Source organism: Mustela putorius, unplaced genomic scaffold (genome assembly GCF_011764305.1).
Source record: "Mustela putorius furo isolate JIRA1106 unplaced genomic scaffold, ASM1176430v1.1 tig00000873_pilon_pilon_pilon, whole genome shotgun sequence".
NCBI lineage: Eukaryota > Metazoa > Chordata > Mammalia > Carnivora > Mustelidae > Mustela > Mustela putorius.
The window spans coordinates 5,056,777-5,082,481 of NW_025421504.1; the positions used below are offsets into that span (position 1 = coordinate 5,056,777).

At 59.5% G+C, this 25,705-nt stretch overlaps 2 protein-coding genes and 1 long non-coding RNA gene across 10 annotated transcripts in view; 2 read left to right on the plus strand and 1 right to left on the minus strand.

Annotated features, from left to right (window-relative positions):
* Nucleotides 1-17,111, plus strand: part of RNF157 (ring finger protein 157) — an 80,989-nt gene extending 63,878 nt beyond the window's left edge. For 5 of the 6 annotated variants that reach the window (XM_045085869.1, XM_045085872.1, XM_013054406.2 and 2 more), the window contains 8 exons: nucleotides 1,406-1,644; nucleotides 2,595-2,703; nucleotides 4,876-4,987; nucleotides 5,381-5,568; nucleotides 5,852-5,917; nucleotides 6,940-6,988; nucleotides 8,698-8,808; nucleotides 14,291-17,111. In XM_045085869.1, the coding sequence (XP_044941804.1) occupies nucleotides 1,406-1,644; nucleotides 2,595-2,703; nucleotides 4,876-4,987; nucleotides 5,381-5,568; nucleotides 5,852-5,917; nucleotides 6,940-6,988; nucleotides 8,698-8,808; nucleotides 14,291-14,412 (996 nt within the window). In that variant the 3' untranslated portion in view covers nucleotides 14,413-17,111. Of the gene's footprint in view, nucleotides 1-1,405; nucleotides 1,645-2,594; nucleotides 2,704-4,875; nucleotides 4,988-5,380; nucleotides 5,569-5,851; nucleotides 5,918-6,939; nucleotides 6,989-8,697; nucleotides 8,809-12,453; nucleotides 12,495-14,290 lie in introns of all 6 variants that reach the window. The other variant, XM_045085871.1, reaches the window with a different exon arrangement.
* On the minus strand, nucleotides 879-18,166 carry LOC123393530. Of its 2 annotated transcripts, none has more exons than XR_006608346.1 (3): nucleotides 17,574-18,166; nucleotides 4,911-12,469; nucleotides 879-1,348 (listed from the first exon to the last, which is right to left on the minus strand). It is a non-coding gene; the product is annotated as an uncharacterized LOC123393530 (long non-coding RNA). The 2 variants fall into 2 exon arrangements; XR_006608347.1 differs by having other exon boundaries at nucleotides 4,911-7,633; nucleotides 17,574-18,155.
* Nucleotides 18,167-18,248: 82 nt separating this feature from the next.
* On the plus strand, nucleotides 18,249-23,160 carry FOXJ1 (forkhead box J1). Of its 2 annotated transcripts, none has more exons than XM_004748852.3 (3): nucleotides 18,249-18,414; nucleotides 18,975-19,647; nucleotides 21,370-23,160. In XM_004748852.3, the coding sequence occupies exons 2-3, from the start codon at nucleotides 19,150-19,152 to the stop codon at nucleotides 22,135-22,137; spliced, it is 1,266 nt and encodes a 421-aa protein (XP_004748909.1). In that variant the 5' UTR covers nucleotides 18,249-18,414; nucleotides 18,975-19,149; the 3' UTR covers nucleotides 22,138-23,160. The 2 variants fall into 2 exon arrangements, with proteins under 2 accessions (XP_004748909.1, XP_004748908.1); XM_004748851.3 differs by having other exon boundaries at nucleotides 18,250-18,414; nucleotides 18,978-19,647.
* The last annotated feature ends 2,545 nt before the right edge of the window (nucleotides 23,161-25,705 follow it).

Consider the following 25,705-nt stretch of genomic DNA (forward strand, 5'->3'; position numbering starts at 1 on the left):
ATGAATTAAAATGAGATACCATTTTTCACCTTTCAGATTCTAAAGCTTTTTCAAAGAGACTCCATGGCAGTGGGGGTGGGGGGCATCTGGGTGGCGCAGTCACAGTCCCTTAAGTCTTTGGCTCAGGTCAGGATCTTGGGGTCCTGAAATAGAGGCCCCATTGGGCTCAGTGCTGAGTGAGGAAGGGGTTGGCTTCAGATTCTCCTTCTCCCCCGCTCCCCCCTCCCTCCCCCCCCCCACTCACTTGCCCCACAAGGGCACTTCTGTGTGCTCTCTCTTAGACAGACAGATGGATGGACGGATGGATAGATGGCATGCGCACCTGGGTGGCTCCGTGGGCTGAGCCTCTGCCTTTGACTCAGGTCATGATCCCAGGGTCCTGGGATCGAGTCCCGCATCCGGCTCCCTGCTCAGCCCGGAGCCTGCTTCCCCCTCTGCTAGGTGCTCCCCCCTGCTCGTGCTCTCTCTCTTTCTCTCTCTCTTTCTCTGTCAAAGAAATAAATAAAATCTTTTTTAAGAAAAATAAGAAAGAAAGAAAAGAAAACCATTAAAATAAATAAATAAAATCTTTTTAAAAAGGGAGAGAGACTTCATGCTGGTGGAAAAGCAGTTAAAATAGGTTCTCTGTACTGCTTATAGGAGTGTGGCTGGAAGGGTCATTGAAGAAACAAAACAGAGTAGCTGTAAGTATCAAGAGCCTTAAGAATACTTATATCTGATAATCAAAGACCTAAGAATTTAATATCAAGAACACAATCCGGAAAAAAAGGGTTTTGTGGGAGCACCTCTCTTTTGCTGGATGGATGCTCCCTGATTCACAAATTGCTTAATAAAGCCAATCGAATCTTCAAAAAAGATAAAGATTTGTGCACAAGGACGTTCCTCAAATGTGGTTTACAGGAGGGAATGTTGGACACAGCAAAATCCCCAGCACCAGTAGAAGAGTTAGGAAATACGGACTCTGTGAAGGGAAATATTTATGTTTTCTGACATATAGGGGATATAAAATTGTTATTTACAGAGTGTAGCTTTGTAAACCATACAGAGAAAAAGGTTGGAAGAAAGCGTACCAGAATGGTACTGAAAGTTGTACTTTGGGCGATTTGATTATTGAATCTTCCTTCCCCTCCCCCTTCTTTTTTATCTTCATGGGTTTATCCTGTAATGAACATATATTTCCATTACAATCAAAAAACAAACACTACTAAGAAGTCCATCTGTAAGCAGAATCTGGGAATAGGTGTTTCTTTGACATTTTCTCCTTCTTTGGCCTCTTCTACAAATGCTCCGCTTGCCAGACCAGATGTAAAAGAAAACATTTTTTCAGTGTAGAGCAAGGAACACGATCCTGCCGTAAAACAAAGAGCACTTAATTAATTTTTCAACCTGTCTCTGATTCCCCTAGTCCTCCGAGAACATTCCACCAGGTTATGAAGTGGTGTCTCTTCTGGAAGCCCTCAATGGGCCCCTCACCCCGTCCCCAGCAGCCCCTGCCCTTCACGTGCTAGGAGACGGCCACCTGTCGGGAATGCTGCCTGCCTACGGCAGCGAGGGCCATCTGCCCCCCGTCAGGACGCGCTCCCCGCTCGACCGCCTGTCTGACTGCAGCAGCCAAGGAATCAAGCTCAAAAAGAATCTTTCCAAGTGAGTGGTTGGTGCTCCACAGTGCTGCCCCTGGGGTCCCTGGTGACGCGCTGTCGTCTTCCCCTGCTCAGTACTGGGTCCCCCGGCCAGTGCGGACCCGCTGGGCTGTTCTCAGAGCTTTTCATTTCATGGAAGACCTGGGGCTAACACTCAGGTGGAAATAAGGTGGCATGTGGGTACTTAGTAGAACCCAGACAGGCAAATCTCCTGTGTTTTTGGTGGGGGGTATGGGGGTCTAGGGAAGAGGACATCCCTAGGATCATTGAGGCCTGTGGGGAGCATCGTTTAGTCTAAAGATGGAAGGAAGCTTGTGATCTGCACCTATACTCTTAAGCATTTAAACCCAACAGCATTTAAACCCATTAAAAACCAATAGGCACAAGTCATGAGAAACTTTCTGTGGCAGAGTTAAGGAGCGTGTATTATAGATAAAAATATTGAGACCCTAGGGGCGCCTGGGTGGCTCAGTCATTAAGCGTCTGCCTTCAGCTCAGGTCATGATCCCAGGATCCTGGGATCGAGCCCCGCACTGGACTCCCTGCTTGGCAGGAAGCCTGCTTCTCCCTCTGCCACCACCCCTGCTTGTGTTCCCTCTCTTGCTGTGTCTCTCTCTGTCAAATTAATAAATAAAATCTTTTTAAAAAGAACATCAAGACCCTGAAAATGTCACTGGTTTTTCCCTGGTTTGGACACAAGTTATTGAAGGAGTTAAATGTAAAATGGAGATTTTCTGACACCCAGAAGAGCTCTCAGTCCCTCCCCAGGGCTCTTTCCAAACTTTTCCTCCTTCTTAAGACCTGGGTTCCGCCTCCCCTGCTCCATTTGTCCCCTGCCCTTTCCTCTGGGCCCCCTTCTTCCTGTGGAGTCTGGCTAACAGGTGCGGCCAGTTCTGTTCTTTACACGGATGCCGGGTGCCGGGTTCAGAGGCTCCTCTCCCCGGACTTTCGCAGGTCTGTTTCCCAGAATTCTTCTGTGTTGCGTGAGGAGGAGGACGAGCACTCCTGCAGTGAGTCAGAGACCCAGCTCTCCCAGCGGCCGTCCGCGCAGCATCTGGAAGAGGTAATCCCGGTCTCTGTTTCTTGGACGCTGGACGGCAGGTACTTCCGTCCCGCCTGCCTCTCCAGGTCCATCTGCTTTCATTCACTCCCAGGCACCTCGGAACTTTCTTCGAGACAGCAGCCAAGGTTTCCTTCCATTCATCCTTCCAGCGTAGATCGAGCCTGTGTCGCGTGCCAGGCACTGTTCTGTACGCTGAGAACAGTAGCAGTAAGCAGACGACAGAAGTCCTGGCCCTTGTGGCGCCGACAGTCTTGATATTGGGGTTGGGATGGACCCCAGGGCAGTAAAAACTGGCTGTGGGTCCTTGAGTCAGGAGAGAGAGGGAGCTCCAGGCTAGAGGTGGGGGTTCCTGTCTTTAAAGGGTCGTCTGTGGACAGAGGCGGAAGGAGGTGAGAGAGTGAGTGTGCAAATGTCTGAGGAAAGCGGGTTGCAGGGACAGGATGGCGGCAGCGGAGCCCGGCAGAAGTGCGCCGGGAGCCCAGTGCGGGGTACTGCCCTCGAGCCCCGCAGGCTCTGTTTGGCACCTTGGGACACCTGCTGTCTGGACGGCCGTGAGCGAGGTAAACTGCGACGGGCGAATGTGATCAGGTGGGCCCCGACTCTGGGTGCTCGAGGGCTAGTTGGGGGCGGGGCAGGCGCACAGGTTACAGCACTGGGTCTAGCATATGGTTGTTCAGTATGTATTTGTTGGGTAGGTGAATGATGCTTTTTCTTTAAAGAGTTATTTACTGGGGCGCCTGGGTGGCTCAGTGGGTTAAAGCCTCTGCCTTCGGCTCAGGGCATGATCCCAGGGTCCTGGGATCGAGCCCCACATCGGGCTCTCTGCTCAGTGGGGAGCCTGCTTCCCCCTCTCTCTCTGCCTGCCTCTCTGCCTATTTGTGATCTCTCTCTCTGCCAAATGAATAAATCGACTCTTTTAAAAAAACAGAATTATTCATTTACTTGTGAGAGAGAGAGCAGGTGTGTGCACCCCAGTAGGGGGAGGAGCAGAGGGAGAGAATCTCCAGCAGACTCTGCTGAGTGTGGCCCCTGACACGGCTCCCCTCCCACAGTCCAGCAGATCATGACCTGAGCTGAAACCAAGAGTCGGACCCCTTACCGACTGAGCCACCCAGGGACCCCTGAATGAACGAATCTTCGCTCTAGAGAGCACATCCACCCCCCATGAGGCAGGGACAGCGTGGTCTGTGGCAGAGACACACGAGATCATGTTAAGTGGAGAAGCCCAGGGATCTGTGCTGGCGGAGTAGCATGTGAGCTGGATCTTGGCATTTTAGGACTCCCAGAGGAAGGCGAGAGAAGCAGTCCAGGGGGTGGGGCAGTCTGTGCAAAGGCCCAGAGCCGAAGCTGGGGCACTGGGCAGGCCAGGGATGTGTGGGAGCATGGCCCACGAAGGCCCCTCTGATGCCCTTGCAGACCGGGCCCCCAGAGAGCAGCTGAGCCCTCCGGAGAACTCCCTGACTCGGGCAGGACACAGTGGCTGAGCTCCGATGAAAGCAGAGCTCCCTGGGGCGCCAGCTGGCTAAGTGGTGGAACTTCTAGTGCTTGATCTCAGGGTCGAGTTCGAGCCCCACGTTGGGTGTGGAGCCTACTTTAAAATAAAAAAAAATAAAAAAAAAAAAAAACCCAAACCACAGAACTCTTGGAGAAAGGGGGTAGGAATAGAATCCCCATCTGCCCAGGACAGGGTGGGGGTTTTGGCACAGGTGGCTGCTAGCTGGGTGTCAGGAGGGGCTTGGGGAGGGGGGGTGCAAAGGCGGTATTTCTGTGAGGTCAGTAGAGCTGGAACCAACCCCATATCCAAGTGGGGCCGCCTCGCAGGCAGTGAGGCCTCTGCTGGTTTTGTGTTCTCCTTCAGAAGGAAAGCGGTTTCTAATCCCGGGAAACCCGGGGTGTTCCCATGTCACAGCTGCTGGGTGACCTGTGTCACCTGAGCTCCAGCTTTTGTGTGGCCCGAGCAGATGCTGAGCCTCCGGCAGGATGTGCTGACTGAGGCTGGCACCTCCCCTGGGAGGCAGCCCTTCCAGCCCAGGGCCGGGGGAGAGTGAGGACGAAAGAGAAACCGCCTGTGCTCTGCACACAGCCTCCTGACGCTGGGGCCCTAGGCCCTCCCGGTGTCCCCCCTCCTTCCCCGGGGCCTAGCCCTCACCCCCTTCCTCTGTGTCCCTCCAGGAATGCGGGGTAACCCCAGAAAGCGAGAATCTCACCCTGTCATCCTCGGGAGCTGTTGACCAGTCGTCTTGCACAGGGACGCCGCTCTCTTCCACCATCTCCTCCCCGGAAGGTACACGAGGGAGCGGGAGCGACTGCACATTCTTCTGCAGCCCAGTCCTCGGTGCTCGTCACAGCCCCTCCAGAGGGACTTGGGGCTGGCAGGATGACACCTAGGCTGCCTAGGCCCTCCCAGAGCCCAGGGCTTCCGCTGACGGGCGGTGGGGGGAAGGGGGACTCCTCTTACCCCCGGCCCTGCTGTCACAGGCTCCTTGAAGACTGAGTCAGGGACAAGCAGATCCTTGCCCCCGGCTCCAAAGTGTGAGCCTCGGAAGGCCTGAAGCCTAGTGCTCGGTCGGTGAGGGCCTGGCGAGGCCACTAGAGTCCCCTCTGCGTGAGCACGGGGAAGCCGCTCCCAGAAGCCATGCCTGACCTCCCGGCTCCTTCCTTCCGCCCGTCTGCACAGACCCTGCCAGCAGCAGCCTGGCCCAGTCGGTCATGTCCATGGTGTCCTCCCAGAGCCAGCACTCCCAGATCAGCACTGACACGGTCTCCTCCATGTCCGGCTCCTACGTCGCCCCTGGCACTGAGGAAGACGGCGAGGCTCTCCCTTCGCCCCAGGCCTCCAGCAGGGCCCCCTCGGAAGAAGGAGAGGTAAGGGGGGAGCACGGGCAGTGTCTCTGTTGCTCGGCGCGCTGCACACGCGTCCGGACTAGCTCAGCCCGGGGCCTGCGAGGGATTCCTGCCAGGCCCCGGCCGCGCTCGGAAGGGGGTGCCGTGGAAAACGAGCTGGGGCCGCTGACTCAGACTCCTTACGTCTGACTCTTCCCTCTGGTGCCACTTCTGTCCCGAGGACCCGGTTGGGGGTTGCTGCCCTGCGGGCTGGGTAGGAGAGCAGGGGTGTCTGGGCCTTGATTTCTGGTTTGCTCTTCGGCAGGTGATGGCGGGGGCGTCTCCGGACAGCAACTTTGTCGGCCTCGCCGCCGAAGAGCTCGACGCAGAGGTACGGCCGGCGGCGGGCGGCAGGGCTCCCCCCATCAGAGGGACCGTTGGCGCTGGCAGGGGATGCGATGGGCTGGGGGCCGTTCCGGAAGCAGCCTCCCGAGGCAGTGTGTTTGGCTCACTTCGGGCTGGGCTGTGGCGTAGAGGGGAGAGCAGCCACACACCTTGGTCCATGGACTGTCCCTTAGCACAGTGCACTGGTCGCCATGTAGTAGGCGTGGGGTGCGTCCTAGAGGGAGCGCTTCCCGGCCAGACCCTGGACCTGAGGATGTGTCCGTCCTTCGTTCACTGAGTGCTCATACAGAGTGTGTCGCAGGCACCGCCTGGCACTGGAAGACGTGAAGACCCCAGTGACCTGGTCTTAGCCTCCCTCAGCCCCCCTCCACCAGCTCTATATCCTCACCCAGGGGTGCCCGACTGGCTGAGTCAGTGGAACATGCAACGCTTGGTCTCAGGGTTGTAAGTTCGAGCCCCACGCTGGTGTAGAGATGACTAGAAAATAAATAAACTGTAAACTCACCCAGGAGCCCCATGACAGGTGGAGGGGACAGGATTACATTTCGCCACAGAACGGCCCGGCGGAGGTGTTCAGGAAGCCCCGGTCGCAGTGAGGGCACTAGAACTTACCTTGAGCCCGATGCTGTCATGGGAGTCTCTGGATAGGGTTTGGGGTCCGAGGAATTTCTGGAAGTTTTACAGTCTTTCTGATAGTCTGTCATTTGGCAATGTTTATGTCCACCTTCAAGAGACGGTATGAGCTGAACTCTTCCGAAGGTCACCCCTGACATCCCCTTGGTACAGCAGTAACGGGCCTCAGTCCTGGTCCCTACCGGCAGACCGGTGCCTCCCCAAGCAAACTCCGCCTCTGCCAGGCCCCCTAGGCTTCTCAGACACAGAAGGGACTGAACGCCCTGGACGAAGACGCTGAAGTGATACCATGAGGCCAGTTACTTCCGTTTTCAGCTGATCAATATGTCCATTTTCCTGCTTTTATAGACTCATAGCGCCTTCCTTCTGTCCTAGGGCAATGATGTTATAGAGGAAGAGGACGGATCGCCCACACAGGAAGATGGTAAAAGACCTGGTCTCTTGCTCCCTCTTACTCGATTTCTTTCCTGGGTGTTCTTTAAAGAGTACAGAGAGGGGCCCTGGTATGACTCGGTGGCTCTACTCGGTTTTGTGGCCGTTGGGGAAAGCTTGTCTTCTTGATGGACTAGCAGGGCGGGCAGGGGATTTGAAGACCGCAGTGGTCTTCTTGGCTCTTTCAAGGCCTCAGCGCCAGGGATGTCAGGACGCAGCCACTGCAGAAGGCCTGTGGGGAGCTCTGTATTTGCGTAGACGGGGTTCGGCAGCTCCTGGGGCACCCCCTCACCTTCCTCCTCGCTTCCGCTTTCCAGCCGAGGCCCGCAGAGCTGCTCCGGCGGCCCTGATGTTAGCAGCAGCCGAACACTTTGTTCCACTCAGAAGAAAGGCCTGCCAGGCAGTTGGTTTGGTTTTGCTTTAGCAAAGGGGCTGCCGAGACGTCTTGGTAGCAGAGGGTTAGGACCTTTGGGGCCAGGGGGCACTGAGAAGGTGTGAGAAAGTCCAACGCCCGAGGCTCGGCACAGACAAGTATTTTAAGCTGTCAGAACGACTTTCTTCACTGTAACTCAGGCCTCTGTTACACCTTCAGATGGAAGCGTTTTGTGTCCAGGAAGTCTGGGAGAGAGGGAACCATCTACAGAGCAAAGAAGTGGGAAGAGGAGGTGGGGCTGGGAGAATCCACCTGGGAATCCCCCGCTACCCAGGAGCCCGCAGCTCTGCCCTGTGCTGCTCTGAGGGGCCTCCCGCAGAAGGGCACCTCCAAAGCAGACTCGGACCCCAGCCCGGATGCACTTGTCATCCTAGCTGCTTCTGCTTTAGCTGGCCGTTGCTTGGGGAGTTCAGAGGTGTGCATGCTGGCCTGACCACTCTCGCCTGACCCCGTCGCCCTGAAGGAGGGCCTGGCCACCAAGACTGTGCCTCTGCCACACTTGCACGCCAGCCCAAGACAGGGTCGGGCCCCTCATGGACTCAGGGGATGCCTTCAGTGCTCGAGGTTCCCTAGTCACCCTCTGTGATCACCCCACCCCACAGAATGGTCGCTTCTGAAAAATGCAGAGTGGCGGGCAGTTTCTGCCTGACATTCCGTAGCCCACACGACGGATTTATGATTTTTCCTCTCCCTTCCACCAAGAGAAAACCGGAGGCATGGGAGAGCTAGGAAAAAAATCTGAAACCTTCCTCTTCCCTTTACACGTCTGTAGGTTTCTGCTCAGACCCTTGAAACATACTCAAAGTAACAAAGTACGTTTCCTCAGAAAACAAAACACGATCTTGTGAATGTGGTGATCCCGACTAATACGCAAAATTATGGAACCTGAGACTTTAAGTTTTTGTTTTACATATTTATCGTTTTACAGAGCCTTGTGGTCGCAAACACCCGACAGGCCCCTGCAGATGCCGGCAGGACAGGGACAGCCTCTCTCTGCGCCCTGTGCGGCTCTCTGTGGAGCCCACATCCCTCAGCCCTCCCAGGGCCCAGAGCAGGAGACAGGGCAGGACAGGGCAAAATCACAGGCCCACACAACTGATTCCTTTATCGTCCACCCTCTACCCACTTAATTACTGTCTTTTTTTTAACATATGATTTGATTTTTTTTTTTTGTCTCCATCCTTAAGATTTTTTTTTTTTTTTTAAGGACAGCAGAGCAGAGAAAAAATATAGCCAGCCCCTCTCTAACTGCATTAACTCCGTTACAGGCCAGAGGACATGCGCATTTCTAGGTATGGAGTGTGACAATAACAATGACTTTGGCATCGCCAGCGTGAAAGCACTGGACAATAAGCTGTGCCCTGAGGTCTGCTTACCCGGTGAGTGGCAGTCTGCTGAACATGAACTTGGTGGGAGACGCTCCCCTGCTCGCTCCCCGGCTCTCACCCTGGGACACCCACCTCCCTGCCCTGCCCTTCCTGCAAGAAGGCCTGGGCTGTGCTCCGGTGCTGGAGCCAGATGCCGGAAGGAAGTGAGGCAGCCTCGGGAGAGTCCTTGAACTTTGTGCAGAGAGCAAACCCTGCTCTGAGCACGACTCTTGGGACAGGAAGACAGCAGGAAAGCCCCTTCTCCTTCCAAATTGGCCCCACCGTGCCGCCCTCCACCCCGATCCTGGGGGTCCCACGGCAGGTGGCCTGGTCTTATTCTCATCAAGAGGAAGTTTGAGGCAGACCCCTGCCTCTCTGAGAAGGTCTTGAAAGATAGCCTAAGCCCTTGAAAAGGGGATCTGATCCCCTAGCTCCTCGGAAGGAATGTGTCTAGTTAGGAGCAGGGAGGGATTTGAAGGCCTATGTGGTTTTAATTAGCACATGGCTTTCTGAGCCAGGGAGCTGTGGGTCACCAGTCGCCTTGTACTTAATAGACTCGCAAAAGAAAGGTCAGGGGTCAAGGGTGACTCTGCTCCCTGGAGCCCTAACTTTGAATTTGGTCAGGACTGTCAGCGTCCCCCTTGTCCCTTCTGATGCTAAGCTGAACCTGGGGTGCCTCTAGCGCAGGAGCCGTGCTTATCACCGAGCACTCACGTCCTTCTAGTCCGTGTGCTCGGTCAAGGGCTCCACGAACCGCTTCTCGGAAGCCATGCCTTACCCAGGTGGACTAGGTCAAAACCGCCCTCCTGGTCTCACAGCAGAGACCGCCCTCCACACGGTGGTGTCTGTAATCTTGTCACCATCCCCTGAAATGAAGACTTACTTGAGCTTTAGGACAGCCACATCACATCACGGGTCCAGTGCTTTACTCGCTCAGCGAAACGGCTAGAGGCGTTGGAGCGGCCCAGCCTCCTATGGCGGCCGCTGTCCGTCAGCCTGTGAGGGACGCCAGGCCTCACGCGCCTGGCCCCACGCAGACTGGTGGCCGGGAAGCCGTAATTCCCAGAAGATGCTTTCTCCCGCCTTTCAAAGGCCTCTCTCCAGTTGTTTTCTATTTAGCACGTCCTGAAGACACTGCCCAGGACTCCTCACGCTCCGTGAGGCCAAAAGATGCCATGTCCGTCCTCCTGCCTCTCCTGCCTGCTGGTGGAGGAGGGAGCGTGGCCCAGTCAGGCCTGGACTGGAGCCGTGGGGCCCGGGCACACGTCACTTCCTGCATTCCCACTCCTCACCTCGCTTCCGTCTGTCCGTTTGTTTTTCACGTCTTTTTGCCAAACGTAAATCTGTCTGTCTGGTTTGTTTCTTTTGAAGCTCATTTCTGTTACGTAGACTTCGTGTGGAAGTTCATGTTCACCGCGCCAGCACTGTCCCCGCCCCCCCGGCCACGCTGTGTCCCACACCACGCTTGCTGGGCGCACGCACTTCCCAGAGGCTCCTGCTTGTGTCTCCAGTCCTAACTGGCAAGGGCCTGCATTCGATAGATTCTCCGAAAAAGAGTATTTGCAAGGATCTATTAATCCCTGCACGTCCACAGAACATGGGGACACTTCTGTGGCGAGCATCGTGAGGAGGATTTGAATGGGCATCCCATGTCACAAGCCGGGGAAGATGACATCTCTGTCCTCTCTGCCCTGGGTCTGTGGCCACTCTATAGCCGGTGGCTAGGCTCCTGTCCCCCACCCCCACCCCGAAGGGCAAGCCCCCCCCTCCCAGTTGTGGCAGGGGGAGCTGCTGGGAACTGTTCGAGCCAACCATGCTGGGGCAGTGGAGCTTGTTCCTTCTGCTTCCTCCTCCCGCCGACCCCCTCGGCCAGCTGCTTGTTGATATTTATTCCATCTACGGGATTGCTTGCGGGAAGAGGAAAGAACCCTTGGGGTTCCTTACGGTGCTGTCAGGGGCCAGTGGGCTGAGGTGAAACTCGGTTCCCTGTTCAGGCCAGTTGTGCAACCAAATGCCCGTGAGGCCTGTCGGGAGAGCGACTTGGGTGGAAGCACTTGAGGTGTCTTCCGGGCAAAGGCACGTCTGCTCTCTTGGTGAACTGTTTCCCTGGTTCTGCTCTTGGCGTCACACTGCTGCAGCGGGCTGGGGAACTCCCGGGAAGCATCCGTTGGGTGGACAGCAGGCGTGTCCACTTGTGTGAGTCCCGTGGAATAAATAGGCTCAGCTCCCTGCTCAGCTCCCAGTCCACACTTCCGCCCTGTGCCTGGGATGCCCGCAGGCCGGGCCGGCTGCAGGCTGTGCGGCCGTCAGGACGCCTTCTCAGGCACTTGGTCTCCGCTTGAGTCTGTTTCCCTCTCCAAGTGGCGCCGCTCCCTTCATGGAGGGCCGAGGAGAGGCCGAGCTGCGGGGAGCATCCCATGCTCGTCTCTGTGCCACACGCGCCCTCCCCACGCTCACGCGCGCTCTGCTGGGAGACCCAGCTGGTGACAAAGACCATGGGGGTCCCCATCCTCACCACTCGCATCACACTCGTGGGAGTGTCACTGAGAGGGCACCCGTGTCCCGCCAGCCCTTCTTCCCCTAAGAAGCTTCTGAGCCTTCTTGGGCCCCAAGACCAAGGGGGTGGCATGATCTGAGATTGTTCTAGAAGGTCTCAGAGGGAGAAAGTTGACGTGGACAGGTGCAGGTGGTGAGCAGGTTAGAACTGTGAAGCCAGGCTTAGTAGATGTGGTTCTGGGGAATTGGAAGGAATATCACACAGGTGGCGAGACAGTGGCCAGGGGACCAGTGATAAGTCTGTGAACAGGTTCTGGGTAGCGTATGTGGTGGGGGAAAAAAAAGCAAAAATCATTAGGGCTTTTTGGTGGAATTAGAAATATATTTTTAAATGACCTCATTGTGCAGGAGTGGAGGTCCCTAAGGAAACAGCAATACCTACAGAAACCTGAAATTCAGTTCACTCCTCTCTTCGGGCCTTGTGACCTGAGACGGAGATGCTGCTAGGAAAGCTTACGCGTCCTAGACACGAAGGGAAATCTGAACTCGGTTTCTCTTTCCACTGGAAACTCTTCGAGACCATCAAACTATTCTAGCGCTCATGTCTCGTCCGCGGCTTGGTAGAGGCAGGAAAAGGGGGTGTGCAACCCCCCCTAAGTATGCTCCCCAAATCTACCTCTAGAGGTCTCTCTACTCTCCTGTCTCTCCTCTAGATGGGCCCTAAGGGAAAGCCCCTTGCTGTCTCCAAGAAAGATTTTCAGTGCCAAGCTCCAGGGTCTGGCTGGAGGGCCCGGTGGAGCGGCAGGAGAGCGGTCGCAGGGTTTTACTGGGGGCTCATCAGACCCCTTGCGGGGCAGGGGGGAACCTCGTTATCGCGGTGCAACCTCCCCCTCGCCACCGAGTCAATCAAGAAGCCAGGGAGAGCAGATACTAGAGCTCTGAGTCTTGAGGCTATTCCAGAAGGAGCGGGTTTTGACCCTGCTAAGGACCCTAGAGCGGTGGAGCTGGGAGCAAGGACTCCCGTGAATTCAGAGTCAGGACGGCCTGCCGGTGCGGCGTCCTGTGGCGCCCTGGCTGGCGGCGGCGTGGATGGTGATGTGTGCGTGCCTGTGTGTCTTCTCTCTTGTTCACCGTTTGCTTTTGGTCTCTCCCACTGAACAGCCGCCGTGCCGGAGTCCTGCCCCATAAACATTGAGGACTAGGTATGAGATCTACCGAATTCTCTAAGTGGACGAAAAACTCATTGCATTCTGGGGGTTCCTAAGAGTGCTCACTTCGGCAGCACATATACTAAAATCTGGGGGTTCCTAAGCTAAAGGACAGCCTTGCCTTCTCTTCATCTCGTCATGCTTGCGAGTGCCACCCTTAGAGGGGAAAGCACTTCTGACCCATGTCCCAGACTCCAGGGAAGAGAAATCTCCAAATTCCATCTGGATTAAGAATTTTCTGTGTCACCCGCTTCTCTTCCCCGGGGGCCACCTTCACAGGCTGATGTTAGAGCCTTAGGATGGATGATCACTCCAGGACCCTTAGGGGAAATAAGCAGTTTATACCTATTTAATCCTAGTGTTCAGACCATTAGGGAGTCTTGGGCTGGCTCTTCCGTGAGGCTGGCCCCAGACATTGGAGCACAGCCCCCTGAAACATGAGCACAGTGAGATTTGGGCCTGCCCACCACCGTGCACCCGGGCAGCCGGGTCCGTCCCCCACTAGAATCTTCCAAGAGGCCAGGCCGGCTCCAGAGGAGGGCAGGGGTTCCCGGTTCCCTTGCAGTGTGAGATGTGCACAGTGGTGGCGGGACAGGTTAGGGGGCACCGTGGAGCACGCGTGCCTCCCCAGGCTGGGGGGCCTTGTGAAGGTGGGCCGCGGCAGGTGCAGCTCCGGAGGGCTGCGGGGAGGGGGAGGTGGCAGGCGTGGGGCCCCGGGCAGTCAGGTCTTCACCCAGGGGCTCTGCCTCTCAGGGAGGTTCGTGCTGTCCTGGCGGGATTGGATGAGTTTGTTTGCCTCCAGAGGACAGCTGAGGGGAGACCCTGGGAGAGGGGAGGGCCTGAAGAGAGCGTGGGGGCTGGTGGTTCAGTGCGCCCCTGCGAGTCAGTCCCGCCAGATGAGCCCTCAGCCCCCACGTGACGGGTGGGAGAAGCAAGCCTCCCAGTGAAGTGAGCTGCCCAGGAGCGTGCAGCCAGGCAGGAAGGACCCGGGAGGGAAGCCCAGGTTTTCTGACCACAAGCAGACAAGCAGGAGGTCGTGATGGATTAAATCCAGAGCACCGAAGACAGGGGAGACAAGGGTGGGCTTCCGGCCCCAGCAGCCGGTGCTCAGCGTACAGGAGCTGCGGCAGATTTGGGGGAGGATGAGAAGTTTAGTGGGTGCTGCCTAGGGGACGCCGGGGATCCCAGGGCCCACGGGCTGGCGTCTCCTGGGGTTGATGGTGACCTCGGCAGGCTGCCTGGGGCAGGAGGGATGCTGGAGCCATCGCACCAGCTCCCCCATGGCCTTCTGTCCCCGGCGCTCTGCTGGGCCACCAGCCGCTTCCTGCCCCCCCCCAGCCCCCACAGCAAACACTAACACGACTAGGACCGCATTAACGTGCTCTCCCACCCCCGCCACTGCTTCCTGCGAAAACCTCCGCTAGACCTGGTTTCTTTCTCCTCTCCACCATAACACACAGGCACACTTCGGACAAATAAAGACACAGAAGTAGATGGCAGGGCAAGTCTGCAGAACAAGAGATCCCTGCACGTTCCTCTCTGTCAGCAGTCTCCACGGGGGCCTGGCCATACCTAGCCCGTTAGGACAGGAGCCGTCCCCTGCGCCCTGGCACGCCCACCACGCCCAGTTCTCTCTCCCTCGCTGTGGCACACACATGGGAGTTTCAGATGACACGCGTGCTGCCCACCTCCGTGCCGAACTCCTGGGCACTCCTGGGCCATCGTGCTGGAGAGGCCATCTGGACCTGGCCAGAGACCGGCTCCTATACCCTCCCCTCTCTCCTCTCCAGGCACCTGGCAGGCCGATGACAACATTGTCAGTCGTCGGAACACTCAGCGTCGGCGCTTATCATCCAGCAGCCTGGAGGACCCCGAGGACAGGCCCTGCGTGTGGGGTCCCTTGGCCGTCTGAGAGCCCCAGCCCGGGCACCTGGGCTCCCTCCTGCCCCACCTTCCATCCCGGCCTCACTGGGCTGCTGGCCTCCTGCGTGTCCTCCGCGAGAGCACGAACACTGCATCCAGATGAAAGCTGGACATGGAGGTTCGCCCGGTCCCCATAACCATGCCCCTTCCCCTCCCAGAAGGATCTGGAAGCCTCCCCTCTCCTTGTGGGCTGGAGCCTCTCAACGAACTGCAGCTCAGGAGACCCTTTGCAGAGACTCTCTGGAACGTCTCCCCCCAATCTGGATCTTCCGGGGGAGCCGAGGTCCACAGGCTGCTTGTTTCCCATCTTTCTCTCCTTCGGGGCACACCGACAGGACCTAGAGTTTTGGCAGCTTCATTACAGACACCCGTCTGGCATTTTCTGGTCTCTAAAACATCATAAGCAATTTGACCCTCCATTTGAGGGTGGAGCTGGGGATGGCTCCTGGGAGAAGGGAAAGCCATTTTGCACTCAAAGCCAAGTTTCCCTCAGAAAGCGTTAGGAGCTCCTTTGTCAAGGACGAGAAACGGTGGCAACCAAAAGGTTGGTTGAGAAAATAGTTTTGCTTCTGGTCACAGAGCTTGTGTCCCGTGCCTGGTGTGTCTGTCTGCTTAGGGAGGCAGCCTTGGATCTGACAATCCCCCAGGTACGTGAATCCCCCTGAGGAGGGCCGTTTAGGGTCAGGTGCGTTTATGAAGGCCTGGGATGCCATCTTAAGGTGACTTTTCAAAAAAAAAACCCACATTTTTGGCCCGTTCTATGTGCCAGGCACTGTGTTAGCTGTCCTATAGTTTCACATTTCCTCGCTGTACCCCGTCAGGTGGCATCCTACACCTGTTGTCCCGGTCCTCGCCCCTTCGTGCTAATGGTTGAAGAAATAGGCTGAGGGGGGGTGGCACCGTGGCCCCACACTGGTGCCCAGGAGTCCAAAAGGAAGTGCTGGAGCCACTGCCGAGCTGAGGCTAGCAGTGATGGGGAGGTGATGGACAGGCCTCCCTGTCCCGCAGGGTTTCCTTCCCTGTTTCCTCCCCTGCCTTCCAGATCCGCTGAGCCTGGGGTGGGGGAGGTAGTCCTTCCCCAGGCTCTTTAGAGATTCAGAGATACTGTTCAAGCTGTGTGCCCTGGACCCCTCCAGGGCCCCATGTAAGGCGCGTAGACAGAAGTCAGAAACAGCAAGGCCGGGCTGTAAGCTGTTGGGACTTACTCCTTCTTCCTCAGCACCAGTGTTGCCAGTGGGTTCTAGCTGGTTCTTGGACAGATGTGTTGTTGAATGGCTTTGGGAAAAGGTGGCCTTCTAGCGGAGCGTGAGCTTGGGAAGCCAGGTCAGACCTGTACAGCCACTTGTGAGGCCGAAACGCCGCAGGGCCTTGGGCTTTGCCTGTCGTGACAGCCTGTCTTCATATTTGGAGTCGTTACCCTGAAGGAGTTTTTCAGGGCTGCTTCCAACACCCCAAAGAGAGCCCAGTGCCCAGGGACTGTCAGGCCTTGTGGTTATGCCTCAGGTCCTGCCCTGGTTGGGGGAAGGCCTGTTGCCCTGACAGACATGACATCAACCACGCTGGAATCAAAGCTTCTGTCCTGAATCCCTGTCCCCCTCTCCCTGTGAGGTCCTGCGAGGGACTCTGCTGCTTCAGGCCCTTGTCTTTTCTTTCCCCCAACATTCCTCCAGCCCCTTTTGTGTTTGCGATTGGAGCAATAACCCCACTTCCTGATTTCCTTGAAGTTTAAGCCCCAGGGAATGGGGAGCGTCCCTTAGCCTGGGGCGGTGGTACACAGCCTCCCCGCCTCTCCTGGCAGGTTGTGTAGTCACGGTGTGGTGTTACCTGAGGTGAAGGAGATGCAGGTAAACAGTGGCCACGGTGGCCAGGAACCCTGAGAGGAACCCATTATCACCCTCTTCCGAGGAGGGCCTGCCTGTGTCCTTCCTCACAGCACATGCTGGGCCCTCCCCCCAGCAGGAGGCTCACAAAGATTCTTCAAGGCCTTGGTTCCATAATCAAGATATGCCTGGGTTAGAAATGGCCCTTTCACTCCTGTTCCTCAGACCAATCCTCCATCTCTCTCTCTCTCTCCCCTCCTTCCCTTCTTTGTTCTTATTCGGCTCTTCGGCAAGCAGAAATATCCCACCCAAAGTTGCTGATCGTTAGTCAGCCCCGTCAGGGAATAGCTGCCAACCCTACTGCCCCACTGCATCACCCGGAGACCGTCGTGTCCCGAGCAGCTGACCCAGACAGAAGGGGCTGGGGCCTGGCTCTTCACTCCAGGGCGCAGACCACCTGGAGGCCTGTGGCTCCTCCCACCAACTCCAGCCCGAAGTCTGGGCTCTCCGCTGGCCTCCAGGTGGTGTGGCCATCCTGGCCTTTTTCCCTTCCTCACCCAGTTCCACCCACAGAATTTATGCCCACCCTGGGGCATCTCCTGGGCACAGACCCACACACTTTGAGCCGTCTCACCCGGAGAGAGTCGCGTCCTGCCCGCCTGACACTGGCATGCTGGTTGATCACTTCGCTTTAGGACCTGCACACCTGGTGTGTGCCCGTGCGCGTGTGTGTCCTGCTTGTGCCATCCGTGTACCCCTCACTCGCTGGAGTACACTCGTGGGCACGCTACAGTGGGGACACCAAGGATGCGATATTTACGGACTGCTGCATGATTCTTAAAAACGAATAAAACTGTTTACAAGGGAAGGAGAGCTGTTAATTGTGCCCTTGGCGTGTTTGTGAAAGTCTCTGACTTTGTCCAGTGCTCAAATATTTTTACTCAAGAGAATCTAGAAGTGGAGGGGGGTGAGAGGACAGGGGGTCGGGAAAGCCATGGTCCCGGGTGGGGGGGCGGGAGTTGACGAGCCCCCCCCCCCCCCCCCCCCCCCCCCCCCGGGAGCACAGGCTTCCCACCCTGCCCTCCTGCTTCTGGGCAGAGGCGTGAGTAAGGAGCCCTCACCCTACCCTCACCCTTGAACTGGATAACTTCTGCCACTGCAGCTCCTCAATAATTGAAGAGCCCGAAAGCTGGTGGCGGAAGGGACGAGGAGGCCCCTGGTGTCCCCCCACCCCTAGTCCCTGCCACTTAAAAAGTTGGTGACACTAACGGGGCAAATGACCCTGCGAAGAGAATTCGGCGAGTCCGTGGCTTCTCTGAGTTTCACTCACCCGCTCAGTTTCCTCCGCTATCTGAAAAGGAGGGAGAGCCCTTCCGCAGAAGCCTCTGGAAAGTCCGCTTCCGGGAGCCTTGCTGAGTACAGGGCTGGGGAAGGAGCCGCTAACCGGGAAACCCTACCCGCCTCGGGGCGTCTGGGATCGGTGCGGCCCCGGCGGCGGCCCCCAGCGGCAGGTGGCATCGGAGAGTCGGGCCTGCCTGCGGGCACCGAGACGACGCTCGGGGTCGGGAGGGTGGGAAAGGGCAGAGGAACGTGAGCCCAGAGGAGAGGAAAGGAAACCCCACGCACACGGTGCCCGAGCCCGAACCCGCTCCCAGTCTGGGCCGCCCCGGAGCAGCCGGGACCGAAGGGAGCGAGGCCGGGAGAGCGGCGGCGGGGGCAAACGGCTCGCGGGCGTGCCCTGCGCCTCGGGCGGGAGCCGCGCGCCTCTCCGAGCCCTGCGCGGGGCGCTCGGGCGGGAATGCGCGGACCCGGGACGCGGTGGCGGGTAGGGGGCTGGGTGGCGCGGGAGAGGGCGGCAGAAGGAGGGAGTTCCAGGAGAGTTACCGCCCGAGAGAGTGGCCAGAGCCCGCGGTCTCCTTGGAAACGTGCTGACCAATAGGAGCAGCGGAAGCTGTTTACGGGGGCGGAGCGTCGCCATGACAGCAGAAGAAGCCTTTGCAGCGGCTACTTAATGCCGGTCCGGGGGCCACGGGCGCTCAGAGAGGCGCCGTCGAGCTGGGGGGGCGACAAGAGGCGCTGGCGGGGCCCTCGAGCTGGGAACAGAGAGCCGCGGGGGGTGGAAGGAACTTCTTCCAGAACCTTCCTTTGGTCCGGGCTGCGCTTTGAGCCAGGTAAGGGACTGAGACGGCAGTGGCCGCGGGACGGAGAGTGTCCGTGCCAGCCCGCTCTCCCATCCGCCCTCGGTGGAAGTGGTGGACCCGGGAATGACATCTGAGTTTGGGGGACACTTGCTTCTCGCCCCCCTGTAACTCCTATCCTGTTTCCTTCCTTCCCTATTATCCCCCATCCTAATACCTCTTTTCAAAGACCAGACGACCTCCCCGTCCCCCGCCCGGTGATACTGCCCTCCAGGACTCCCTCGCCCCATTTCCACTTGTTGAGGGGAGGGGGGCTGATTTCCTACTCTGGAGGAGAAGGTGATAGCCTCAGAGGCCCCTTCGCTGTCCCCTCCTTTGGCTACCAAAGTCTCTTCTAAAACCTCGGAGAGAAAGGAGAGACGGGCCCAGTGGGGGGTCGGACCCCCACCCCGGCACTGCTTCTGCCTCCCAGACCTCGGCCAGAACAGATCCTCCCCAGCAGCGGGGACGATTTTCGGGGAGCCTCCGCCTCGCACACACGCTCCCCTCGGGGGTGGGGGAGAGCGCTCAGCTCCCGCTGTGGTCCTCCCCAGCAGATACCGCATTCATATTCGGAGGAGACGACCCCCTGGTCGCCGCGGGATGGAAGCGCGCGTCCGGGAGGCCCTGTAACTGGAGCCGCGGGAGTCAGAGAGCTAGAGAGCGCGGCGCGCTACCCCCGGCTCAGCCCGTGGATGTTGACCGCCCCCTCGGAGAGTCCCCGCAGACATGGCGGAGAGCTGGCTACGCCTCTCGGGTGCAGGGGCAGCGGAGGAGGCCGGGCCAGAGGGCGGTCTGGAGGAGCCCGACGCCCTGGATGACAGCCTGACCAGCCTGCAGTGGCTGCAGGAATTCTCCATTCTCAACGCCAAGGCCCCCGCCCTGCCGCCGGGGGGCACCGACCCCCACGGCTACCACCAGGTGCCAGGCTCGGCCGCGCCGGGGTCCCCCCTGGCGGCGGATCCAGCCTGCCTGGGGCAGCCGCACACTCCTGGTAAGCCCACGTCGTCGTGCACGTCGCGGAGCGCGCCCCCGGGGTTGCAAGCCCCGCCCCCCGACGACGTGGACTACGCCACCAACCCGAATGTGAAGCCACCTTACTCTTACGCCACGCTCATCTGCATGGCCATGCAGGCCAGCAAGGCCACCAAGATCACCCTGTCGGCCATCTACAAGTGGATCACGGACAACTTCTGCTACTTCCGCCACGCTGATCCCACCTGGCAGGTAGGGGAGGCGCGGGTGGCGGCCGCTCCCTCCCCGCTCCCCTCCTCCCTCCCCATGCCTGGGTGGACTGGACTCAGGTTCCAGGTCCGCACGCCAAGTAGGCTTGGTGCAGCCAGGGCCCAGGGGAGGAAGGCCATCGAGGAAGGACCTCAAGGGAGCCTAGGGATTAAAACTGTCCCTCCTTTGACATCAGAAAGGGAGGAGAGGGAGGATATTTAAGGGCTTTAGAAAGGATGCAGACCCCGAAATTCATGAGGGAAGCACCTGTCACTCATCCAGTAGACCCAGCCCAGAGGCCAGGGCCAGACTGTGTGTGCACATGGTCCCCTAAGAGGATGATGGACTAAGGGACACATTTTTGTCCCAAGTCCTCGAGTTCCTAGACACTGCCCCGCCGAAGGTCACTTGTCAAGGCCCGACTCAGAATCGGATGCTGGAGCATCGCCCCTGCCAGGCTCTGCATCCTGTCTTGTTTCAGTGAGCTGGTGGAGGTTGGGGCTGGGGAGAGGCAGTGGGGTGTGAAGGCCAGCTGTGTCCCAGCAGAGGGGCTATGGGGCCTTCCTAAAGTAAAGCTGCTGCCCCAGCCCCCCACCCCGACTCCTCCCCAGTTTCCTGCCTCCTGTCCTCCCCCTCTTCTCAGTCAGCCTCCCTGGGGGGACAATTACCTGAGCCAGGTGCTTTCCACAGGGGCTCTCCCTGCCGCACTGGCTTCGTGTTCCAAGTCTCCGGAACCTGGCACAGAGCAGCCAAGGGGCCGGAGCCTCCATGTAAACATCCCAGCCTTGCCAGGGGGCGCGACCCTCCCACCCACCCTGCCTTCTGGGCTCTAAAACCCTGTCCGCCAGCATGGGTTGGACAAGACGATGCACCCAGGAATGAACAAGGCAGGATGGTGATCTGAGGCCATGCAGACGCGAGTCTGCCGCCATCAGAATCAGGGGCTACTTAGGGACGGAGGCCCCAGAACATCCGGACTTTTTCCCGGGGCACCCGCAGGGAGCAGACCGCAAAAATGGCAGTCCCAGACTCTTCCACATTTGTGTGGGCCCTGACTCTGGGGCAAGCGCCATTTGTACCCTCAGTGAGAAAGCAGAGACACCCCCAGCCCCCCCCTCCCCGAAACCTGTGGAGTTCAGGGCCTCTAGGCTGGGTAATCATCAACTGTGGCCTCAGAGCCTGGGTGGGAGGAGGGGGCCATGCGGGCGAGGGCCCGGGCTGGCAGGTAGCCGGCTCAACAACAAGGAAAAGTCATCAGGTCCCCCCGCACTTCATCCCTATACGCTCGGAGCACACACCCTCACACCCCGGCTAGCCCCGTTCCCCGCACCCCTGCCTCAACCCACCCACTCACTGCACAAACAGAGAGGGCCCGCCAGGCCCAGGCTGAGTGAGATGGCCGTCCAGGCCCTGGGGGAGCTGAGGCCTTTGGCCAGAGGCCGCAAGCGGTGGGGTAAGGGAGGGAGGGCAGGGTGGGGTGGCGCGGCGAGCCACCCCGCGGCTCAGGGCTCGGATGACTGAGCAGGCAGATATCCCGGCAACAGGGAACAAAAGCCCCGACAGCACTCCCGGCTCCCGGTGCCCAGTGGCTGGTGTCCCAGAGTCACTGGTCAGAGCGCTGCGTCTGTCCCTCCTCCCGTGTGGCCAGGAGCGCCCGTTGCCCCCCATGGCCGGCCCTTCCCACTCACCCAGCGACCTCTTTCTCTCCTCTCCCCCCGCGCCCAGAATTCCATCCGCCACAACCTCTCCCTGAACAAGTGCTTCATCAAAGTACCCCGGGAGAAGGACGAGCCGGGCAAGGGGGGCTTCTGGCGCATCGACCCCCAGTACGCCGAGCGGCTGCTCAGCGGGGCCTTCAAGAAGCGGCGGCTGCCCCCCGTCCACATCCACCCGGCCTTTGCCCGCCAGGCCTCGCAGGAGCCCCGCGCCGCCCCGTGGGCCGGGCCGCTGACCGTCAACACCGAGGCCCAGCAGCTGCTGCGGGAGTTCGAGGAGGCCACCGGGGAGGCGGGCTGGGGGGCGGGCGAGGGCAGGCTCGGCCATAAGCGCAAACAGCCGCTGCCCAAGCGGGTGGCCAAGGTCCCGCGGGCCCCCAGCACCCTGCTGCTGACCCAGGAGGAGCAGGGCGAGCTGGAGCCCCTCAAAGGCAACTTTGACTGGGAGGCGATCTTCGAGGCCGGCGCCCTGGGCGGCGAGCTGGGCGCGCTGGAGGCCTTGGAGCTGAGCCCGCCGCTGAGCCCCGCCTCGCACGGGGACGTGGACCTCACCGTCCACGGCCGCCACATCGACTGCCCCGCCACCTGGGGGCCTCCGGGGGAGCAGGCCGCCGACAGCCTGGACTTCGACGAGACCTTCCTGGCCACGTCCTTCCTGCAGCACCCCTGGGACGAGAGTGGCAGTGGCTGCCTGCCCCCGGAGCCCCTCTTCGAGGCCGGGGACGCCACCCTGGCGGCCGACCTGCAGGACTGGGCCAGCGTGGGCGCCTTCTTGTAAGAGGCCGGGCCCCGCCCCACCTCCGGACAGTGCCCAGGTCAGGGCCCAGACTGCCCCCCCAGCACAGGCCCCTGGGGACACCCTACCGCCCAGGCGGGGGCTGGGCCAGGTCTCCCGAGGCTGGCCCCACGAGGCCCCACGGCCCCCAGCCTGGGCTGCCCTCAGATTCCGGCCCCGGAGGCTGAGAACGGGGGAGGGGGGGGCCCAGGTCCAGAATTGCTGCCTCCCCGGCCCCCCCTCACCCCCCCATACACACAGTGTTTCATGGCTCCTCCTCTCGCCAGCCCCCGGCAAAGGGCTCAGGACCCTGCCCTGTGGGAGCTGCACCTGGAGGGGCCCTGGGCAAGCTGGGGAGCAACAGTACAGGGCCCGCCCCAGGGCACCTCAGCTTCGACGCCTCTCCCTCTCCCGCTGTCCTCCCCAGGTCTCTATCCAGAGAAAGTTCCCAGGTACAACAAATGCTAATTAGGTGACAGCAAATTAACCCCCTGGAGGCCTCTCCCTGCAAAGCCTCCCTGGGGCTGGGGAAGGGTGGGGGCGGGGTGGGGCTGGGGGGAGGGGGCAGAGGGTCCACGCAGCATGGGGTCGGGGAGCCCGGAGGGCTAGGAGGTTTTCTAAGGCCCCTGGGGGTCTTCTCCTGGCCGCACCCCTGGAGCTGGGGCAGGGAGCCTAAATCCCTAATCTTTGAGCCTGACCTGAGGCAGAGCGCAGCGGGGAGTTGGGCTTCTGGGGGGTTGGGGGCAGGGGCAGCAGAGGACAGACAGACTAATGTAGTGAGTGTAGCGATAGCCGAGGCTTAACAGGGAGGGATGCAGAGCTTGCTAGAACCTCTGGGACCAGGAAGGCGGGGATGGCGGGCGTCCTCGCCTGTGCTTGCTGGGGGGCGAGTCTCCCTCTGCCCGGAGCCCCTCCGTCCCCGTCCCGCAGCCACCCTCCTGCCCTGTGGGGCAATTTAACCTTTTTCATGGAAAGTTATTTACAATAAACACGTTTTTAAAAATAAAATGTTTAAAAATCTGAAAATGGACCTGCTTGCAACTTTTTAGGGCCAGTGTGGGAGGAAGGAGGTGGTTGTCTTCGCTGCCAGAGGGGGGCGGCTGGGAGGTCGGTGGGGGGCGCCGAAGACCTCAGGAGTCCCCTTCCGATGAACTCCCCATGACCTCTATGTCCCCAGGGAGAAAGGGGCTGAGAGGCAGCCCCCTGGGGTTACCCCCCCCAGCCTGGGGCCTCAGCACCTCCATCCGCACAATGGGGCGAATGGCACCCTCAGCCCGAGGGAGTGGGCGACAAAGGAGACACAGCCCCCTCCCTGGTCCTGGGGACTCGCAGGGGCCGAGCCCGCCCAGGGCCCCGCTCACGTGTCCCTGACCGCCAGGGCCTGCCCGGGCTCGCCTGTCTTGAGTGTGCGGCCCCGGCCCAGGCCTGTCTCCAGCACCACCCTCCCTCGGTCCTCTCCTGGAGGGACAGGGTGTGAAGCCAGAGAGCGCCAGCCTGGCGCGTGCTCACCAAGCCTTGCGCCTTCCCTCCCAGGCCCAGGGCAGGCTGGAGGAGAGGGAAGGCCACTGGGGAAGTCGAGGTGCCCAGCCCCTGCTTCCCCACTGGCTCACACCAGCAGGTGCGCTCCGGGAGGGACCAGGGTCCTGAGGGGGAAACCAAGGGACAGAAATGTATGTGGGGGTGACACACAGCGGCACCTTTCCCTCCCAACACCCCAGCTTTGTCTGGCGCCCACTTCTCCACCCAGCCCCCTTCCCCACACGGGGCACAAATGGGCACTGTCTCGCACAGCCCTGCCCAGCCTCCACGGACCCCTTCCTCCCGAAGCCCCTTTCTTTCCCTTCTCTCAAGTCTGGCGCGAGGCCAGCCTGGCATTCCCAGGGCTAACTTGCGGCTTTCACTTGCTAATTATTCCAAATATTTCAGGAGGGCGCGCACACTGCTGGGCCAGCGGGGTGGGGCCTTCCCGAGCCCAAAGCCAGCCCATCCCCCGCCCACAGCAGGCTGGGGAGGTCGGCCCTCCGCTGAGACTCACTTCACCGCCCCCCGCGACTCCTCCCTCCCCTCCCCACCACCCACCAGCCTTCCTCTCTACGGTGCCCAGCAGAGGCCTTTTCCAGGGACCCCCAGGGTCAGCCTCCAGCTCTGGCCAAAGAGGGGTGGGGTGGGGTGGGGACTGGACATTAGCATTTTTAAGGGTCCCCACATGCTTCCAATGTGTAGCGAAAGCGGCGGGGAGGCTCTTTTTTTTTTTTTTAAGATTTTATTTATTTGACAGACTGAGATCCCAAGTAGGCAGAGAGGCAGGCAGAGAGAGAGGGGGAAGCAGGCTCCCTGCTGAGCAGAGAGCCCGATGCGGAGCTCGATCCCAGGACCCTGGGATCATGACCTGAGCCGAAGGCAGAGGCTTTAACCCACTGAGCCACCCAGGCGCCCCACGGGGAGGCTTTTCTGAAGGGGCTGGGCCCCTGGGCTTGGCGTGTGCGCACTCAGCCCGCAGCATCAGGGCGTGTGGAGAAAGCTCGCACCTGCCGCTTATCCCTCTCATCCACCATGCTCTGGCCCTCAGCCGGGTGGCTTTTTAACAAAGGTGTTCGTTTACCTTATATTTATTTATAAATTCAATGTAATCCCAATCTAAATAGATTTCACACCATTTCCCGGTAAGTTGCTGACCTGATGCCCGTAGCACTAAATACACGGGCGTCTATTTCCTTCGAATAAGGACACTCCCCTGTAAGCCCGCAAACGGAGGCGGCAGATGGGTGACCCCGCTAACCGCAGACCCCATTCACATTTTGCAGAACGCCCCACCCCCAGCCCCCCATGTCTAGTGAGTGGTCCTATTTCTTTGTGACTTTGTCCCCATGACCCAAGCTCTCCAAGCAGACTCCTCGTGTCCTCTGACCCCACCACCACCTTTGAGCTGAGAAGCCCCCGGAAACCACTTCATGCTTGAGTCTGGGGACAGCGCCTTCCGAAAGCAAGGAGGCAGCCTCCAGCCTTCGGACAGGCCACCTTTTCTGCCCTCCTCCCTCCAAGTGTCCCCCCAGCCAAGAATGTGATGGGGGGATGGGCAGAAGCCCAGACCTTGGGAGCCTTCCAGTCCTCGCCTCAGTACATCCCTGTTCCACGGGAGAGGCTGCCCCCCCCCGGCACCCCCAAATCACTTTCCATGTCTGGAGGACCCCCACCACACCGCGCCCCACTCTGCCCCCCCCACACCTGGAGCAAACAGGCCAGGCCCCCCTGCAGAGCCGAGGCTGGGGCTGGCTCTCCACCCCACCCCCACTCCGGGACCCACACTTGCAGGGGGAGGAAGGTGAGAGTTGGGGAGAGGTGGGCAGGGTCAGGAGATCTTCCATCCCGGGCAGAGGCCCAAAGGCAAACAGGTGTATTTGGACTCCTGGCAGGGGGCAGTGGGCTGGCCGCATGGGGCAGGCCTGGGCCTGTCCTGGGTGGGGATGTGGCCAGGAGACCTGCATTAACAATGGGGCGGCCAAGTGGCCCCAGGTCTTGCTGACACAGTCTTGTGTGATGAGCAGGAAAACACAGGTGAGAAGGGAGGGCA

Excerpts from the sequence above, each read along its gene's own strand:
- FOXJ1 (XM_004748852.3), top strand. The coding sequence starts at position 19,150 with ATGGCGGAGAGCTGGCTACGCCTCTCGGGTGCAGGGGCAGCGGAGGAG. Across the intron at positions 19,648-21,369 it reads ACGCTGATCCCACCTGGCAG|AATTCCATCCGCCACAACCT; the intron begins GTAGGGGAGGCG and ends CCCCGCGCCCAG.